At 56.0% G+C, this 20,727-nt stretch overlaps 1 protein-coding gene across 1 annotated transcript; it reads right to left on the bottom strand.

Moving 5' to 3' along the window:
• Positions 1-1,113: 1,113 nt before the first annotated feature.
• On the bottom strand, positions 1,114-11,969 carry NANOS3 (nanos C2HC-type zinc finger 3). The gene is made up of 3 exons (XM_082729778.1): positions 11,894-11,969; positions 3,376-5,673; positions 1,114-1,446 (listed from the first exon to the last, which is right to left on the bottom strand). Exons 2-3 carry the CDS (start codon positions 4,316-4,318, stop codon positions 1,379-1,381), a joined length of 1,011 nt encoding a protein of 336 aa, XP_082585904.1. The 5' UTR covers positions 4,319-5,673; positions 11,894-11,969; the 3' UTR covers positions 1,114-1,378.
• Between the last annotated feature and the right edge of the window lie 8,758 nt (positions 11,970-20,727).

A 20,727-nucleotide genomic window follows, 5' to 3' on the forward strand; every position in this document is an offset into this window, starting at 1 on the left:
AACAGCTGGGGGCAACTGGGAGTATGTTGTGTCCCCTAACTCAGTTAGAAACTCTTAGGGCTGCTAAGGAGCCCTCCTCTTCTTTCTCCTCCTCCCCTCCCCTGGGCAATAGGCTATCTTCAAGGGTTGTCTCTCATCCCCAGCTCACCCCAGCCCTCCTCCTTGGGTGGCCTCAGGACCCAGTTCAAGTCCAAAAGCCAAGGGCAGAGGGTCCTCCAAAGTCCAAATCCTGCTCGCACTGGGAGACAGTGTGGGCTATTACGGATGGAGCCCAGGTCCCGAGGCCAGCCCTTGGCTTGGGGGAAGAATTTGAACAGACACTTGCCACCTGCTGCCCTCTGGAGGCCAGAGGAGCGGACAGGGAGTAGGGATTCCCACAAGCACAGCCCTGGCCTGGGAGAGCTGGATCCCACTGCCTGGGCGGTGATAGTCTCCATCTCCCTCCCATTTCTGCGCAAGCAGAGCCAGATCACCTCCATGGTGCCTCCAGCTCGAGGTCTTGGCTGGCCCAACCCCCCAGGACATATTCTCTTCTTTGCCTAGCCTTGCCCTCCCCCCCGCCCAGTCCTTCCCTATATCTGAATGGTCTGGCATGTGGCTCCATGGCCCTGGCTGCTGCGGCATCTGTGAGGACCTTATCATTCACTGAGGGCCTCTTTGGTCAGGATGATTTGAGGGAGGAGGAGGGAGGGCTCGGTCTAATTGTCTCTCAGATCCCCTCTCAGATGAGGCCCCCACCTCCAGTGTGGAGAATTCTACCCACGTGGCATGTCGTTGGGTGAGGGATGGCTGGAAGGGAGTTTGAAAATACCAGACATCACAGAAATGGCTTCATGGGCTAACCTAGTGGCGAGTGCCATGCTCAGAGGTGCTGGGCTGGGGTGACCCCACAAAACCCCACAGTCCCCCTGTGGTGCCCACTTCCATTTCTCAGCATAAAGCAGCTCACCCAGTGCTCCAGGATGAACCACAATCCAGGTAACAGGTGGGGAAAGTGGGGGTCAGAGTAACATGTGGGGGGCTGATGAGTGCAACCAGGGTAGAAGAGCAGTGCCCCAGACCCTCTGGAGCTGTTCACGCTACTTCATCCCAAGACCTGGCCTACTCCGCTGATCCATTCATAAGCATTTATTGAGTGCTGACTGGGTGCCCAGTGCTGGGGAGGAAGGGCCAGGGGATCTGAGGGCCACCTCCTTCCTCATGGGGGCGCTTTCAGCTGTGCTCCCAGGCCCTGCTTTCTTACCAGGCCTCCAGGCTGGGGTAAGGGCCCAGGGCCAGGTCCTTGCAAGGTGGATCTTCCCTCAAAATACATCCTCCATGGAGCCTGGGTCCCCACACCAGGGGAAGGCAGCATCTCCATCCTCCCTGCACCAGTCTCCTAGGCAGACGTGGAGGGGCAGCAGGAAGAGGGCGAAGATCCAGCTGATTTCCCAGCACCTTTGGAACCTGGATTTTTAAAAGTGGAGGGGAAAAGGAGAAAGACAGTAATAGGGTATGATTCAGTGCTCCCAAAGGACAGGTTAAAACTTTAGAACTGTTGGGGCTCTAGTGCCACCTGGAGGCCTCTCCTGGAATAGCACCCCTGTGACACTCCAGGCCAGGCCAGCCCAGGGTGGGACCCGGCGGAGCTGGACACAAAGCACAGAAACTCTTTAACTCTGGCTGGCTGTGCTGCCCCCTTGCGGCCGCAAGGCTCCAGGAACCCCAGATTTGTTACACCCAGAACATTACTGAAGGCCTTCCAGGATGGTGGTGAGAGCTGCTCCACCCCACCCTCCAATGCCTGGGGAAGGGAACTTTCCTGTTCCCTCCAACTTAACAGAAAAAAAAGAAGGCTCTGAGACCATCATCTCTGTGTCCCTTTAGCTTCCCCTACCTCCCAGGTGGGCCTCACTGAGTCTCTTGGGGGAATAGTATCTACTTGTGGAGGCACTCAATTCTTCCAGCAAATGTTCACGGCACAGCTGCTGGGGGTGAGGGTGGGGTCATCCCGCCCAGTCACGTCCCTCAGGGAGCTCACACTCTGATGGGGAGGCTGTACCCACACAGGGCACCCAAAAGGGCAGGAATACGGCACAGGCCCACCTCCCCTGTTGGCTGACTTCTGCAAAGACAAAGTTGCTAAAACAATTTCTGTTTTAAAACCCCACAGGAGCTGAGCCCTTTCGCATCTACAATACCATGTTCGCTCAAACTACTCAAAGCCTGCAGCCTCCCTGCTCCCTGGCCTTCCCACATGGCTGGGGAGCTGGTTAGTTAGAAATGCAGGTCCTGCCCCCGCCCAGACTTGCAGAAGACATGCACAACTGGAATCCGCATTTGATGAGACCAGGTGACCCCACACAGTGGGCCAAGCAGGGTGGGGAGAGCCAGACCGCCGTGAGGCTTCAGCCCCAGCTCCCCCCAGTTCACACAGTGAACTCACAGTGCTCCTCTCCAAACACACATTTCCCCAGGTGCCAGGCCTCTCTCCCTCCTTGCTGCCATCGACACCTCTGCCTGGAGGACTAGTGTTCTGCCTTCCAGCACTCTTAAATCTGTCCCCGCAGTCCAACCAGTCGGCCAAGGTTGAACACACTCTCACATGCAGACCTCATCTTGCCCCTTCCGTGGTTCCCTAGTATCCAAATCCAAGACCTATAGACTTTTCTACTGTCCCCCAAATCTCTGACATCTCCCTCTCTACCACACATACACACACATTTTGTTCCAGATACACTGAATTTCACCAAGTTCCTGAACGAGCCCCAGTGCCTGGGCCACACTTCTAGCACTCCATCAAACCAGATTAGACTTCCAGAAGTCACTTTCTCCAGGAAGCCCTCCTGGACCCCTTTATCTGGATCAGGTGCTTTCTTTAGACTCCTCTATTCAGCACTCATCACAGTGTTCTGCCATTCTCCCTTTTACCCTTTTCCACTGCTGGCACAGCCCAGCACTTGGCACAAAACACACACACGCCATTTGGTTAATGAATGAACAGAGGAGGAACATGAGGAAAGGGGTTCAGAGAGGCTGAGAACTTCTCTCAGGTTGCGCAGCTCCTAAGTGCCAAGCAAGACTGGAGCCCCTGCTTTCCCTAACCGTAGATCCTGTCTCAAGTCCTCATAGCCTCCCGACAGAGCACCCATGCCTGGAAAAAGACAGCAACTTCCCCATGGACCCAGAGAGGTCCCCTGCCCAAGGCCACACATTAATCCCAGCTCTAGCTTATTCACACTGGGCAACATTTCTAGAATATTGTGCTAAGTTTTCTAAACTGATTTTCTACACGCCCCCCCAAAGTGGGCACAGGAGTTAATCCTACTTCACTAACCCCAAGAGCTTAGCCGCAAGCCCAGGGCTGGCCCCCTCCACACCAGGTCCCCCAGCCACCTGCACACGCTGCAGCTCCTGCGCCGCCTCGGCGATGACCTGGATCTTGCATCCTTGCCTTGTCAGGCCGGGACACCTTCTTGCCAGCTGAGTTGCGAGTGGTGTAGCTGTAGACAGAGGTGTAGCCCTGGCCGGTGAGCGGGCAGAAACGGCGTGTGTGGGCACGGTCACGCGTGGCACCGCACTGGGGGCACACATAGTCACGCAGGATGGGACACAGCACCCGGCCCGCCTCATCCTTGAGCACGTGGGACTGATAGATGGCCCGGGACTCGCCGTTGTGTTTGCAGAAGGAGCACAGGCGTTCAGGAGCTGGTGACGATTCCAGGCTGGGTGTCTGACCCTCTGCTCCTGGAGTTGGCTGCGGCTGGGGGTCCAGCCTGGTTTCAGGCTCCTCTTCCCCACGCAGAGCCCCCACCAGGCGTGCCAAACCCAGGTAATCTGTCCATAGGTCAAAGGTTCCCATAGCTGGGCAACACTTGCCAGGCAGAGGGGGCAGAGAGAGAATAAACCCTGCCTGCCCCAAGCTTGTCTTTCTACCCCTTCCTCTCTGCCCCTCCCTTCCCCTCTCTGGAGCCTTGGAGTCTGGGCTGTCAGTTCCCTCCTTAGACCTCCAAAGGGGTGTGAAGGGGGAGGAGCAGGCTGTGGGAGGTTCCTTACTGTCACAGGGGGGCTTGCTGCTGCTCCCCCATAAAGGCACCTGTGAGGGGATGCATGGTCTCTGGGTGGGCTGGGGGCAACGGGGTGTGTGTGTGTGTGTGTGTGTGTGTGTGTGTGTGTGTGTGACAGGACACAGTCTGCAGGGGGCACCTGCAATTGGGAGACACACATCCCCAAAGGGCTTTGGGAGGGCTACCCCTGCCTTCACCTCTTTGGAGGAGGTCTGTGAGGCCTGCCACTCCTGCCCCACAGGCTTCCACACCCCCACCCCTAAAACCAGCATTATTGTAGTCAGTAACTTAGTAACTTCTTTCTTCCTTCCCTTCGGCTGGGGGAGGAGCCAAGTGCCCCTGGGCTCTTTGGGGAAGGGGGGAGCTACAGATGCTCCAGTTGTCTCAGGAAGGGGGATGGTGCCTGGCTCATTGTGGGGGAAAGGACAAGAATGAAGGCCCCTAGCTCAGATCTCCCTCAGGGAGCTTTCACACCCATTATCTCAGCAGAACACCCATTTAATGGATGAACTCACTGAGGTATAAGGCTTCCTGCCCATACTTATTCACAAACACAAACACAAAAGCCTGTCTCCCCCATTCAGTTACCATAGCCCCCAGGACTAGGTGCTGGCCCTAATGTAGACAGGAGGCGAGAGAGACAAAACATTAAGGGGGGGGGGGGAGCAGAGACACAGGCTGGGCTGATGGTGGGGCTCCCAGCACTCATCAGTGCCTCATTCCTCACCCCCTCAAATGAGACCTCCAGGAGTTACCCAGGTGGGGCAGAGACTGGTAGATGGAGGGATCAGTGGGACACCAAGGTGTTCAGTGGCCAGGGAGTCGAGGGTAAAGTAGGGGTCTGTGGGTCCTGGGCAAGGAGAGGGAAAAAGCTGGGCCTGGGACTTGGATACAGAGAAGAGGAGTTATGCTGCCTGCCCACCCCATCCATCCATCCGTCCATCCATCCATCCATTCATTCAAGAAACCTTTACTGAACCCTCTAGGAACAGGGCTCACCACCCCCTCAGAAAGATTTTTCAGATGCCCAACCCTGAGCTTGTGATCTGCCCTCCAAACTACTCCCCCACGCACACACTCAAGGATTTATCCCCCAAATCAGGCCTGTGTCCATCAGGATCCCAGATGCCAGCTCCCCCCAAGGGGTGAGAGGCTGAGATCAGAGCACTGTATAAGTGGGTCTTGTTCCCTAGCCCATTCCCCTCCGGCTGTGTCCGGCCCAGCCACAGTGACATTCATCCCTCGGTGGGTCTAGCCTCCGTCCTCACAACCCACCGACAACAATGAATGTTGATTGTGACCTTCGCTGTGGCCTTAAAAAAGGGGATGCTCAGGTTGGATCTGGGAGATACCCTGGCCCCCCAGATCTGGAAGGTAGGGGTTATGATGGGTGGATGGCAGTTCCAGGCCTCGGGGTCCACTCAACGGTCGATGGTTTGTCTGAGCTGCCCAAACTCACCGACAGGTTGAATGTTCCCCCAAACCCTTGGCAACTTCTCCAGGGGGCCCAGACTGGGGGAGGAGGGGCAGAAAACCTAGACAGGCATAACATGGGGAAGGAGAGAGGAGGGAGGGAGGAACCTATTGACTCAGTAAGTCAGCAAGCAGGACCTGTCTGCTCCAGGACCTGGAAAAAGCACAAGATAAATATAAATAATAATTACTGTAGATATTTATGTAGCCTTTGCTACAACATATGTAGCAGCACTGGGCACCAGGCTTGCTTTTTGACACATTTACTCAAATCATCTTCACAACGGCCCTAGAAGGTGCAGATTACTCCTGTGTGTCAGTTTGAGAGTCTGACGCCAAAGGGCTCTGCTAGTGAGGCAAAGGAGCGACTGCTAGTGGCCCCAAGACGTCCAGCTGCCTGGCGGTTATTGCCCCCAGGACATCAATGCAACAAAGAGATAAACAAGTCATTTAAATACAATGTAATACCTTCGGTGAGTCTCAGTGTTCTGGCACTACTGTTTATGAATCACAACAACCCTGGGGGATTGTTCCCCTGTGCAAATGCCGGGCCAACGTGGGGGGGCGGCTACTGTCCCGCCCTCCCCAGGGTCCACTTGCCCTCAGGACCAGGGAGAAGCCAGAGGACTAGAGGGGACACCTACTGGCAGCCTGAGGAGTCTTGACACCTTAATTCATCTGAGGTTAGTGCCCATGCAAACAGCGACGCGGGGGCTGGGGCGGGGGACTGCCCTCTTGATGTGGGGGTACAGGGCTGCTCACCCTCGGGCTTCAAGATAGGCGTCTGTCAGATCCCTGTTCGAACTCCGACTACGCAAAGATGCTGCCCCTCTATTCCCTCACCTGTAAAACGGGGCCCCAAGTCCCTCCTTCCAGGGGCTCACCGATTTGGGCGCCTGTCCCTCAGGGTCCCCCGCCTCCCGGCACGCAGTCTCAGAAAAGGCCGCCCCCACCTGGGTCTGGGGACCCCCAGGGATTGCCTGGGAAGGGGCCTTCAAATTTCCGGTCCCTTCCCACTTCCCTGGGGAATATTAAGTCCTAAAGAAACCCCCTGGAGTAACCCTAAGACGGATCAGGGATCCCAAGTGTGCAGAACTTAAATGAACCGCAAAACGCCCCCTGGCGGAGGCAGACTGAACCGGCACAACTCTCCAAGCCCGGTCCCCAAGATCCCCACCCAGAGCCTGCCCACAGAGACAGGCCCCTCGGAAGCCACCCAGCCAAGCCCTTCCCTAAAACCTGGCCCTGAACGCCCACCCACAGGTGGCCGGTTCTGAGGACCCGTCTTTTAAAGCCCGCCCGGACAGACTCCCATGAAGCCCGCCCCCAACTCAACCTTCATAAAACAGCCCTCTAAGCCCATCTTCAAAAGCCCAGCTCTCCAAAGGCCTGCCCCCAGACCCCGCTATCAGAACCCACCCCTTCTCCGCACACTGCGGGCCTCACGAGCACCTAAGGCCACTGAACCCCACCCCTCAGAAACCGCCTCTGAATCCTGCCTGCCTAGACTCCCACGGAGTCCCCAGGGCCACTCCCTTGAAGCCCAATGCCCCTAAGGTCCGCCTTGACGGGACCTGTCCCCAAATCAGAAACCTGTGGAGCCGGAACCCCTAAACATTCGCTTCCCGTGGAATTCCCTTACCTCATGAAGCCCCTTCCCCAAAGCTCACCCTCTGGCCCCTGGGCAGGGGTCCAGTCACTTCCCACACTTGTCTAGACTTCAGGGTAGAGAGTGCTCCCTCACGGCCCATCAACCCAGCCCACAGGGCTCCATTCAGGCGATGGGGTGAGGACTCCCCTTTGCCAGGCTCAGAATATCTGGGTCCTTCTAAGGGAGCATGTGGGGTCTCCTGCCTTGAAGATCCAAATCCCAAAGAGCAGAATGCCTAGAACTCTTAGGGAGAAGGGTAGTTTAGGAGGGCAGGGTTATAATAATGTTTTACAGGGGCGCCTGCGTGGCTCAGTGGGTTAAAGCCTCTGCCTTCAGCTCTGGTCATGATCTCGGTCCTAGGATCGATCCCCATATTGGGTGCTCTGCTCAGCAGGGAGCCTGCTTCATCCTCCTCTCTCTCTCTCTCTCTCTCTCTCTGCCTGCCTCTCTGCCTACTTGTGATCTGTCTGTCAAATAAATAAGTAAAATCTTTAAAAAAAAATAATAATGTCTTACATACATCATTCTATTATTAGGAGACGCATTTTATCAATGAGGATAGTCAGGCTCTGAGAGTTTGGAACAGAATTTTGTGATGACTATAAAGCTAGAAGGAGGGGTCATCGGGCATGGGGTACTGGCCACATTAGTGGGGAACTCCTCAAGACATCCTTTTCCTGGGGTGCCTGGGTGGCTCAGTGGGTTGAGCCTCTGCTTTTGGCTCAGGTCATGATCTCAAGGTCCTGGGATCAAGACCCATATCGGACTCTCTGCTCGGCGGGGAGCTTGCTTCCTCCTCTCTCTCTGCCTGTCTCTCTGCTTACTTGTGATCTCTCTCTGTCAAAAAAATAAATAAAATCTTAAAAAAAAAAAATCCTTTTCCTTCTGTGCCTCCTCTCTGGCTTGCTTCCTTGAGAGCTCTGACCTTGACCTACCAAGGAGAGAAGTCTCTAGAAGGATTGACCTCAATAAAGGGAAGGACCATCAGAGGGTACCTGGTCTAGAGGGTCAGGACTGGGATAAGAAGATGAGGTTTCCAGTTAAAGGAAGGGCTGGAAGGAAACCCCGCAGTCCCGCCTTATAGGGGTCTGACCGCCGCCTTTGTCTGCGGTGGTCAGTGCAGCCTTCTGCCCTTGCCCGCCATGTCTGTCTGGGTCTGACTGGTCTTCATGAACCAGTGTTTGGGTCTCCCGCCCTGGGTGTGCTCATATCTCTGGCTGTCTGGGTCTGCCTGTGTGTGTCTGCCTCTTTATACCTGATCTTTGTCTGTCAACCGGGCCCTTGGTGAAGGATGGCCTCTGTCTGCATCTCACTCTCTGGACTTGGGGTCGTTGAGAAGGTAGGAGAGGGGAGGCTGACTATTCTTCCCGTCAGGCATCCTAACAGCCTTCTGGAAGACCAACTGGGTTTCCATTTGACTTTGAAGCCCAGCATGGGGGTGCGGAGCTGTCTCCTCCTACCCCCAGGCTCTGGTGCAAGGGAGGAGCACTCTTCAGGGCCTTTTAGCTCTATTCTGCCTCTTCCCATTCCTTAGTCCTTGGAGTACACCCCCCCCCCCCCCGCAACATACATACACTCTGCCACATCCCAGCTTGGGAGGATTTGTCTAGGCAGGGGGTTGGGAGTCATGGGATGAGGGGAGCTACCCAGAAGCCACACTGACCTGCCTCCACCCTCATGCCCACCCTACGCTCCGGGAAGGCAAGGCAAGGCAGCTGGCGTGGGTCTAGGGGTCAGAGTTGGAGGTGAGAGGTCCAGTGGAGCCAGATGGGGAGACGATAGATGGAGGCAGCTCTGCTGTCAAGTTGAAGAACATGGAGCAGGGGCATGAGGTCAGAGACACAGAGCTTCCAGAGGGTGTCTGGCAGCCTGTGTGTCCCTAGATATATGTTCATGCACGTGTTCCTGTGTGCATGCTCTGGATGTATGTCCCAGTGTGCAAGTGTCTTGGTGTGTGTGCCCTTGTGTGTGTGGATAGACATTGGTGGGGACATGCAGGAGGAGCTGGAGAGGGCCTGGCAGACAAAGAGGCCATGATGGAACGTGTAACAAAAGTGCACTTGGGCGTCCCCAGGTGGGGTCCAACTGAAAGCCCAGGCTGTGTAGGAGAGGGGGCTCCTCCTTTCCCTGCTACCTCCATGGCCTCTCAGGTTCCTGCCTGTCCTCCCCATGCTACCCTCCTGGCTTCCTCTCCAGCTGCCTGGCCTTTCAGGTGGGGTCCTCTGCCAAGGGGTTCATCTGTCCCAAGACCTGAGGCCACGCAGTGGGCTGGGAGCCTGAGTTTCTGTCCCAAGGCCACCAGATACGGTGCCAGGGAAGGGGGAGGCAAGAAGGCTCGGGCTTCTTCAGGGCTAGGGCTGGGCTTGCAGTGGGGCCTTGGGCAGGTTGATGGGAAATTCAGACACTTCTGCTGAGGTTCACGGAGCAGGGGGACCCTGGGTCTGGGTCCAGATGGATTCCATTTACCATAACGCAGGCAGCAGCTACCGATGGACCTGTTACTGGGGGGCTGCAGTGGGCTTGGGTTCCAAGCTACTCGGGTGGGCTATTCTGGGGCTTCTGTGGGTGTCTGTGTATCCAGGTGGGTGTGCGCTAGAGTGGGTGCCTGTATCCGTGCCAGCGGTGTCTCTGTGTTGGCACAAGTGTCGGCACTCCCGTGGGCTTCTGTTTGTGTGTGGATGTCAGTGCGACTGTGGGTGTGTGTCAGGCTAATTGTGGGTAATTGCAGGTCGATGCGTGAGCCAGGGTGTGTGGGCGTCTGTCGTCTGTCAGTGTCACTGTGGGTGACTGTAGTCTGTGTGTTACCTGGTGCCCCCCATTCCTCTCCCTAAAATGCCAGCTCCAGGAGGGCAGGGATTTTGATCTCTTGCATCCCTGGTGCTAGAACAGGACCCGGTACATAGCAGATGCTCAGTAAACAAGTGTGGGGGTTCTGGCCATCCAGGCGACTGTGCATTTCTGCCTGTGCCTATCATTTGCCTGTGGGTGTGTGTGCCATCGTGCATGCGATATGCTGTCTGTGTGCTGGCATGATGGTAGGTGTCCAGGGGTATAATCAAGTGTTAGGGTAGGTGACTACAGGTATAGTTACTGACAGACTGTTCATAGCTGCATGTGGGTGATTGTTATAATGGGTATCTAGGAGGTCAGTTTTACCATGGGCAACCATGTGTCCTCATGTGCAATTGTGCTATAGGTGGTATAGGTGTGACGATTACAATGACCTGAAGTCAGCATCTGTACGGGCCTCGTAGCAGCCATGTGTATGTGTTGGTTATTCGGGTTCCTGGGTGACAGTGGTGATGGTAGGTCCCTGCTCAGGCAGACACATGGGTGCCAGTCCTTGTGGATAACGGTATCTATCTATCCCCATGTCTGGGCATTTCATATATCCGTGGTAGTCACAGGGTAGCACAGCCCTTGGGTGCCCATGCAAAAGCAAGTGCTCCGCGTGTGCAGTAGAGAGCCATGAGTGTGTCCAGGTTACGGGCAAGGCTGTGTCTACACTGTGGCCACCATCTGTGGCGGCTGCATTTTTCAATGTAGCAGTGTTTTCCAGCTGTCAGCGCTGGATGTCCTCGTCATTGCGGGTGATGCGAGCGCCCACGTGGCAGTCTTATTGTGAGGGACTATGTGTGCGAGCGTGTGTATGAGCATCCCTGCAGGTGATGTAATAATGGGGATGATGCCTGCCCACGTATAAAGTGTGGATTGGGAGACTTTGGGATTTGGGAGTGTCTAGCCGTGGCTCCGTAAATCTATCTGTGAGTAGTCCGGGGCAGCGGGGAATGGGTGGGAAAGGAGATGGGGGGGGGGGGTGAACTGCACTGGGGTGCAAGGGGGCCGCTTCTTAGCTCCTATCAGCCAATGAGAGATCTTCATCCCGCACCCTCGGCATGCCCTCCAGGGCGAAGTCCCTGTGAAAAGGGCCCTGTCGCTTTAAAAGGGCTCCTCAGCAGTGGGATTCTGGGCCATTTTTCCCTTCTATGGCCAGTTTTGGAGGGCGTGTTCCTGTTAGCAAACCTCGGCCCTAGTAAATACCCTGCAGCCTCGGCCGGTAATGACAGGACGGCCGGGAGCCCTCGGAGGGCGCTGAGGCTCCTGCAGGCTTCGCGGCTGCAGCCCCAGAGCCACGGCCACAGCCAGGCCCTAGCCAGGCCCCCGCCGAGATCGATCTCCGCAGGGCCCGCGCAGGCCCGCGCGCCTGTGAACTTGGCCGGGGCCGCCTTTCCGAACGCGCGCGCCGGGCCGGAGCCTCTCCCAGCCCTGGCTATCCAAGGCCCCCACCCGCTCGGCTCCCCCAAGAACAAAGCTCGCCGCCGCCCGGCCCCGCGGCCTCCCGGTGGTCAGGTGTCGGGCGGCCCGTGCTCCGCGTCCCCTAAGCCCCTCATCATGCGTCCCCGCCCCGCAGGGGCTTCTCGGCCTCCCCTCCCCTCCCCCCTCGCCTTGGGGACTAGAGGGCCTGTCCTCTTTGGGGGATTTGGCCTTCCCCGCTCCCCTTCTCGGGGAAGGCTAGACGCAGAGATGCCGCCGGGCCCTCCCCGCCCCCCTCTCCAGCCTCCGCAACAATGGAGGGCCGGGCAGCAGAGGCCGGGGCGCCAGCCCCCGGGCCGTGAGCAGGTGCGCGAGGGGGCCGCAGCCGGGTCCCGCCGCCGCCCCGCCCCGCCCCGCCGCGCCCCCTCCCCGCCGGCGGCACCCCCGCCCGCCCGGCGCCCGCGCTCACCTCGTTTTGGGCCGCCGCCGCGTTGCCCCTCTGCTTTCCAAACCAGCCCGGAAAAGCCCCCTGAGTCGAGGCGCCTGCACGGGAAATTGCATTTCGGCGGCTTCGGTGCTGGGCGTGGGGCTGGGGGGCGGGGGGCCAGGCCGCGGGCCGGGGGAGGGGGCCGCGGGGCTCCGGCGCCGGCTCGAACCCGCGGCCGCCGCCTCCCTCCCGCCCGCCTGTCTGTCTCGGTGACGTGCCCGCGCTCCCCGCCGCCGCCGCCCCCTCCCTCCTCCCTGCGCCGTGCCGGGCGGTCGGTCCCGCGGCGGCCGTCTGTGTCCTGAGGCCTCCCGCCAGGCGCACCGGGACGCACGCGGGGATGCCCACGGGGCGTCAGGACGCAGATCCCGGGGCCCGCGCGGGGGACACGGGGGCGCAAGCGGGCACACGCAGGGACCCAGACGCACGTAGACCTCAAAGGCGCACGGGGAGCACACGCGCACAAAGGCACGCGGACCACAAAAACAGGGAAGGGTGTGCAAGGGGTTTCCAGACACATACCCATGGGAGGGGATGTCAGGACATGTAAGGACACTGGGGTACCGGCCACACGAGGATATCCATAAAACCTAGCTACACACACAGACCCAGGGAGCACATAGACACATGCAAAATGCAGACACATTACTTGCACAGGACGAGAGGATTGTCGTCAAAACTGAAATACGCGGGGGGTTGGAGTGGCAGGGACGGACACACAAAATACGGACAGGCACGTGCACAGACTTCACCTGGCAGGGATGGCCTCTGAGCGCGCGCGCGCGCACCCACACGGACAAGAGCACATACCACAAGATAGAGAGGGATACACACAAAACCATCCTAGCTCCCCACCTACCAGGTGCACAGTCATGGGAACACCCCGGCGCACAATATCTGAACACACATGGACATACACACAGAACAGAGACATGTCAGGCACACAGACACACAAGAATGTTCACAATACTCCTGTACAAAGGGCAGATAGATATGCTAGAATTCATCGAACCAACACTCATCCCCACGAAACCCACCAGGTGGGTCCCCAGCACCACGGGGCCGGGGGTGGGGGGGCATAAGGACACGGGAAATACAGAGACACTTGGGGACATATGTCCCTGCGGCCATCTGGCATAGGCACATACACAGGCCAGATACACAGGCCATATACAGGAAGTCAACTCAGAAGTTGTACACACAACGGGGCTCCCCTGAGGATCTGGAGATGCTTACATGGAGCCCCCATTCCCCACCCAGGTACTCAAGCACCCGCAGTGGGAAATGGACACTTGCTGAGGCTCCATCCAGGGATCCACATGCCCATAGCCCCATAAACTCCCCAACACACACGTAGTCCCTGCTTGCTGTGGCCACGGTGGCTAGTGGCTGATGGAAGGAGGTCACCTCAGGGCAGACTGTGGAGCCAAGTGGCCTCCCATTGGCCAGGGCTGAGCTGACAAATTTCTCATTCTGTTTATTTATTCCCCATCCCAGTCTGACTGGGGGCCAGAAAAACCTTCCTGCACCCCGCTCAGGCCCAGGCTTTAACCCTTATTGGGCCATGGCCCTCCTCTACCTGGCCATCCCCTTCCCCATTCTGTCCCCCCAAGACAGCCCTGCCTGGCCCTCCCCTTGACAGGTCCGCCTCCCCACACCCTGCCCCCTTCCTCAGGTCTCAGCCCAGAAAGCCAAGCTCCAGCTGGCCCAGGCGGGTGGATGGCTCTAGGCAGCCCCTCCCCAAAGGCTTCTAGGGTCCAGCCCCGCTCTATCCCAAACTCCCCCTGAGAGGGAGGGCATGCAAGGAAGAGGGTGAGAGTAAATAGTAATTGGGCCTTAGTGGGTGGGGTCATCTCCCTAGCGCTCTCCTCCCCTAACTGAGAAGGAATATACAATGTTCATTCATCCATTGACAATCATTTCACACTTTTCCTGGCGAGCCAACGAAGTGAATATTGTCCTTTGCCCCCGGTGGCACAGCCCAGAGGCAGCAGCATCACGATCCCGCGCGAGCTTTCGCCAGCTCCTTCCCTTCCAGGGTTGGCCTAAAGAAGCGCTCCAGCAACTCTAAGCGAAGCTTCCCGAGGCCACCGGCAGGGGGCAGCAGACTCCAGCGCCCTCTCTTCGTGAGGGAGGGCCGGGAGCTCCCGTCGCCTCCCACACCCCTTACTTCTCAGCAGCTGGGGACTGCGCCTGCATCCTACCCCCGGCCCAGGCTGGACCCTCCATTGCCAAAATCCAGCGGGCCCAGAAGGAAGGAGCTCTTCTTAAATAGAACCCCCCAGGAACTGAGGTCCCCGAAAACGGCGCCCTGGCACGTGGTCCCTCTTAATGGCTCGCTCTACTCCTTGCTGCAACATGTTTGTTGGGCGGGCAGCCTCCGCATTCCTGAACTGGGTCAGACTGGGAGAGGATTCCAGGAGCCCAGTCTAGTGGTCAGCCCCCCCCCCTTCCCCACTTCCTTCCCCCAGAGTCCTCTGAATATCCCCCGGAGCCCCGCACAGGATGGGAGAGGCAGTGGGGGAAGCCCCAGTGCCCCAACCGCCTGGTTCCTCTGGGCGTGGGAACTGCCCTCCCCAGCCCAACCCCAGCCCCCAGTTCCTGGGGCCCCTGCCAGTGCTGACTCATAGGGGACCCACGGCTGTGACTCAGCAGCGGCTCTTCTTGAACCTCCCCCTGAGAGACTTCCCACCCCATGTCACCTTCTGTCCACTCAGGGGTCTCCTTAGAGACCCGGATGTGGGCCAAGTGGGGGTGCGAGCCAGAAGGCCCTTCTAAGCCAGGAGGGCGCAGAGCCCCAGCCCCAAGAGGTCCACAAGGTTGTGGCCTCGGATGCGCCTGCCAGGTCAACAGGGTCTTGGGTGGTGGCCGCTGGTGCCCAGACGGGTGTGTAGCTTGCACACTCAGGACACCTTCCTTTGCGTACCACCAGAGCCTGGACAGGGAAATCTGGACGAGGCCCCGGGCAGGAGCTTTTCCTTCCAAGCGCGAACTAACTTCTCCAGCCATCTTCTGGGTCCCCGGAAATGGCAGCTCTACCATTCCAGCTGCTGCGGCCAAAACCTTTCTTAACGAAATGTGCCCACGAACACCTTCAGTTTCTGTCCCTCCTAAATGCTCTGGGGCCTCTATCAAGTTTCTCCCCGGTCCCATGCACCCACCACCTCCCTGCTCTCCTGTCCCAGCTTCATACAGTCTGGTCCACCCACGGCAGCCCGAGGGCACCTGGGAACCCTGGAATTAGGTCGTGTCCCTCCTCTGCTCAGAATTCTCCATGGCTCCGATTTCACTCAGACCTAGCTCCTGTGCTCACCACTGCCCTGCACACTCCATCCTGTCCTACCCCTGCCACCCTCGATCCCTCCACTCCTTTCCTTGCTCACTCTGCTCTGGGGACATGGGTCACTGTTGCTCAGACACACCCGACATAGTCTGGTCTCAGGGTCTTTGCACTGGCTGTTCCCTCTGGGAGAGACTTTCCCCGGATACCCCACTAGGCTGCCTCCCTCAGGTCTCTGCTCAAATGTCACCTCCTCAGTGACATCTTTCCTGGCTGTTTCAGATCACACCCCCTTGCTTTATCCTGCCCTATCTTTTTCATCACTCTATCACCTTTGACCACACTGTATGTTTTACTGCATATCTCATTTGTCGTCTGTCTCCTGCACTCTGTTCCTTTGGGGCAGGAAGCTTCGTCTTGATCATTGTGGCACCAGAGTAGAGTCTCAGACAGTATCTGTTGCATCGATGTATTGATAATTACCATGTTCCTGGCACGCTGAGGAACAACATAGACGTGGCACCTGCCTGCCACGGTCACAGAGCTAGCTGGTTGTTAAGAAGGAGTTTTCAGAGAGCTGGAGGCGCACATGAGTGCAGGGGAGGCCTGGGGGCCAGCCTGCAGGACAGGGTGCAGTCAGGGAAGGCTTCTGGGGGAGGTGGGGTCATGCAGGGCCGCAAAGGTCACAGAGGAGTTTAGATTTAAGTAAGACAGGAAGATTTGGAGGGTTTTTATTTTTAGTTCAGTTTCTTGAGGTAGAATTTACAGAGAGTAAAATTCAGCCTTTATACAAACTATGAGCTTTGATAAATAAATAGATCTGTGCAGCCACTGCCTGAATCACGAAAAAGCAGAGTCTTTGGGAGGTTATAAGCAAGGACACGAGGTCATGTGCACCAGCTCAAGCGCCTGGCCAAGGGTACAAGGTTGGAAGCGGAGGGTCGGTGGGAGGCAAGTGTGGCTGTCCAGGGGGAACTACACGGGACTGGACTAAGGGGGCCCTGGGGGACAGGTGGGAGTGGACAGTTTCGGGAACTGGGGCCGACAGGGCTGAGGGATGGACCAAGTGTGGGGGTGAGGAACCAAGGAGGAAAGGTGGGGGTCTGCTGGGGTGGGGAGAGTCGGAGGCCCCCGTGGTGGGGGGGGGCACTCTGGGGGAAGGCATTCAGAGAAGGGCCATAAATATACGGTGCCCAAAGCTATGCCTGGGGAGGATACACTTGGGAAGCATTTCACAAAGAGGACTGAAGAGGGTGAGGGACACCAAGAGAAAGTAGTGTCCTGAGGCCGAGGCAGAAGAGACCAAGGAGGGAGGCCTCGGTGGCTCTGTCGGCTAAGTGTCGGCCTTCGGCTCAGGTTATGATCCCAGGGTCTTGGGATCGAGCCGTGCATGGGGGTCCCTGCTCTGGGGGGAGCCTGCTTCTCCCTCTCCCTCTCCCTCTGCTGCTCCTCCTGCTTGTGCTCTCTCCGTCAAATAAATAAATAAAATCTTTTAAAAAAACAAGACTAAGGTGACAGGTACTACCCAGAGATGGAGGACAGTGATGACTGGGCAACTTGGTGTCAGTGGTGTGATCAGGCAGCTGCCGAAGTCCCTGCAAGGGAAGGAAATGGGCAGCCAGCAGAAGGCTCCTGCGAACCACAAATAACCACAAATGTGAGCTGCCACAGGTGCGATTTTTTTTTTTTAAAGATTTTATTTATTTATTTGACAGAGAGAGATCACAAGTAGATGGAGAGAAAGGCAGGCAGAGAGAGAGAGAGGGAAGCAGGCTCCCTGCTGAGCAGAGAGCCCGATATGGGACTTGATCCCAGGACCCTGAGATCGTGACCTGAGCCGAAGGCAGCAGCTTAAACCACTGAGCCACCCAGGTGCCCCACAGGTGCGATTTTTAAAAACCTTTAGTAGCCACATTAAAAAAGAGAAGAGGTGAAATGAATGTTAATAATGTATTTCATCTAGACTAACAGATCCAAAATACTATAATTTCGACATGTAATCAAATAAAAAATAATGAAATTGTTTATATTCTTTTTTTTTTTTTTTAAAGTCATCTTTACAACCCAATGTGTGGCTTGAACTCACAACCCCGAGATCAAGAGTCGAGGGCTCCACCGACTTCGGCCAGCTAGGTAGCCCTGGTTTACATTCTTTAAGGAAAAAATATAATCCACACTTAAGACACATCTCCATAGCCCCGTGTGACCAGCGGTAACCTCCCCGGAAGGCTCAGGTCTAGGCAAAACTCGATTTTGCTCACTTATGATTCACCTCTCTCACATCTCCCTAATACCAGCCCTATCAGATCCTGTCTTTATTTAACATGTTGATATTTTGGGGGGTACCTGGATGGCTCAGTCAGTGGAGCTTGTGACTCCTGATCTTGGGGTTGTGGGTTTGAGCCCCGGTTGGGTGGAGAGATGATTTAAAAATAAAATATTTGGGCACCTGGGTGGCTCAGTGGGTTAAGTCTCTGCCTTCAGCTCAGGTCATGATCCCCGGGTCCTGGGATTGAGTCCTGCATCAGGCTCTCTGCTCAGCAGGGAGCCTGCTTCCTGCCACCCCTGCCCCGCCTGTCTCCCGCCTACTTGTGATTTCTCTGTGTCAAGTAAATAAATAAAATCTTTAAAAAAATAAAATCTTTGGGGCGCCTGGGTGGCTCAGTGGGTTAAAGCCTCTGCTTTCGGCTCAGGTCATGATCCCAGGGTCCTGGGATCGAGCCCCGCATCGGGCTGTCTGCTCTGCGGAGAGCCTGCTTCCTCCTCCTCTCTCTCTCTGCCTGCCTCTCTGCCTACTTGTGATCTCTGTCTGTCAAATAAATAAAAATAAAAAAAAAAATAAAATAAAAAAAAAAATAAAATAAAATCTTTTATATATATGTGTGGGTATATATATATATATATATATATATATATTATTTATTTATTTATTTGAGAGAGAGAGAGTGTATGCGCACAGAGAAAGAGGGAGAAGCAGGCTCCCCGCTAAGCAGGGAACCTGATGTAGGACTTGATCCTAGGACTCTGGGACCATGACCAGAGCCGAAGACAGAGGTTCAACCAACCGGCCCACCTAGGTGCCCAAAAAGAAAATCTTAAAAAAAAATCAAATAAGGGTGCCTCGGTGGCCCAGTGGGTTAAGCCTCTGCCTTCGGCTCAGGTCATGATCTTGGGGTCCTGGGATTGAGCCCCACATCGGGCTCTCTGCTCAGTGGGGAGTCTGCTCCCACTGCCTCTCTGCCTCCTGGTGATCTCTCTCTTTCTCTGTCAAATAAATAAATAAAATCTTTTTTAAAAAATTAAGAAATATATATTTTCAAAATAAATATAAATAAATAAATAATAAAATAAAAATAAATAATATAAAATATTATTTTAATTATTTAATACAATTTATATTACTATAATTATATTAATTATAGTTATTTAATATAACTTAATATATACTATATATACTAAATAATTATTTAATTGTTAAATAAATAAATAAAATATATAAAAATAAATATTTTTAAAATTTTTAAAAAGATTTTATTTATTTGACAGACAGACTTCACAAGGAGGCAGAGAGGCAGACAGAGAGAGAGGAGGGAACAACCTCCCTGCTGAGCAGAGAGCCTGATGAGAGGCTCGATCCCAGGACCCTGGGATCATGACCCGAGCCGAAGGCAGAGGCTTTAACCCACTGAGCCACCCAGGCGCCCCTTTAAAAAAATTTTTTTTAAAATTAAATTGATTGTAGTGGTGGCTGCACATTTCTGTGACTCCATTAAAAACTCCGAATTGTATACTTTGAATAGACAATCATAAGACATGTGAATTTTATCTCAATAAACTCTTCTAAAAAGTGTTGCGGGGTGTCTGTCTGGCACAGTCAGTAGAGCATGTGACTCTGGATCCTGGGGTTGTACATTCAAGCCCTGCATTGAGACTACTTAAAATTAAAATCTGTTTAAAAAAAAAAAAAAAAACAAACCAGGGCGCCTGGGTGGCTCAGTGGGTTAAGCTGCTGCCTTCGGCTGGGGTCATGATCTTAGGGTCCTGGGATCGAGTCCCGCACTGGGCTCTCTGCTCAGCAGGGAGCCTGCTTCCTCCTCTCTCTCTTAAAATCTTAAAAAAAAAAAAAAAAAAACCCAAACAAAAAATATTTCATCTTGACGGAGTGCGTGATCCCTGTGAATTCTGGGACCTAACCCTGCAGAGTGCCTCACTCTCCTTAGGTTGAGGATAGCGAAGGTGGGGAGAAGGCCCCATGGTAGGCAAGCAGGGAAGATTGGGGGGAGAGGTGGTAAAGGGGGGGGGTAGGAGGCCAGATGTGCCCACAGCACCCCTTTTCCTGCCAGAGGATTCCCTGAGCTGTAGGCTCCCAAGCAAGGGAAGGAGGGGAGCGGGAAGGCTCTTCCTGGGGTTTCCACAAAGCCTGAGTCCGAGGGCCCCTGCCTGCTGGCCTTACCAGACGGCCTGACTCAGTTTGTCCACAGTGTGCATGTGACCCACTGTTGTCCCTGGAGTGACTCAGGCGGCCTGGAACCCCATTCCCAAGGGGACACCCCGCTGCCCACGGTCACTTCTCACAGACATGGCGGAAACAGACTGTCTCCCCAGACTGGCCTCCCTGGCCAGGCAGGGCTCCTGGGGGCAGCCCATCAGGGTCTTGGCCTCACATCCCAACCTCCAGAGGGCCTAAAGGACCGGAGGAGGGGGTGGGGAGCTCTTCTCAAAGAGCCTTTGTGGGAGCGGCTGGGGGGGCTGCTGGGGGACCCCGCCCTGCATGACTCACGCCTCATTGCTGGGCAGTGACTCACGCCCAGGCCCCCCTCTGCCCGCCTGCAGCAGGTGCTGCCAGCTCCGGCTTCGCGATGGGGGCCTCTGCAGCCGCGTCCGTGCCATCCTACGGCAGGCCTGTGACCCACACCCATTTCCATGGGCACCCGCCCTACGCTGACCTCCTTGCCCTCCAGAGAGGGCTCAGACCACCGAGAAAACTTCCTACACTCCTTCCATTCCTTGGAAGGGGGCAGACCCCCCGGGACTGAGATGTGCCAGCCGCTGTCTCCCTATTGATGCCTGGATCCTCAAACCACTCGCGAGGGAGAGAATTCTTGCCACATCCTTTTAAGGTGGGGAAACTGAGGCTCCACGAGATTATGGAGTTTGCCCAGAGACACAGGAGATCAAACCGAGTCGGGGAGACCACAGCGGCTGGCCTGGAGTGTTAACTGGGTAATGATGCCAGCTGCCTTGTGCACCCCTGGTGGGTTACTGCATCCTGCAACGTCGCCTCCATTTTACCGATGAGCAAACTGAGGCAAGGAGCGCGTCAGTCACAGACCAACAGTGAGAAGCTGGGTCGGAATTCGAACCGAACCCGAGAGCTGGGGCCTTGCTCCGCCGCTTCCCCATGGGCCGCGGGCACCCACTTGGGGGCTGGGACGCCCCCGCCGCCGGGCCCCTCCAGCCGCGGGGGCCGGCAGAAGCCGGGCCGCCCGCCAGGCTGCCGGGCTGGATGCCCGGCCTCATCACGCCGCGGTGAGTCACC

This window comes from Mustela nivalis (assembly GCF_964662115.1).
Source record: "Mustela nivalis genome assembly, chromosome: 1".
Taxonomy (NCBI): Eukaryota; Metazoa; Chordata; class Mammalia; order Carnivora; family Mustelidae; genus Mustela; species Mustela nivalis.

Coding starts and splice junctions, on each gene's coding strand:
- NANOS3 (XM_082729778.1), bottom strand. CDS start 4,318: ATGCTGGTTTTAGGGGTGGGGGTGTGGAAGCCTGTGGGGCAGGAGTGG. Junction 1,447..3,375: donor AGGAGCTGCAGCGTGTGCAG/GTGGCTGGGGGA, acceptor TTAAAAATCCAG/GTTCCAAAGGTGCTGGGAAA.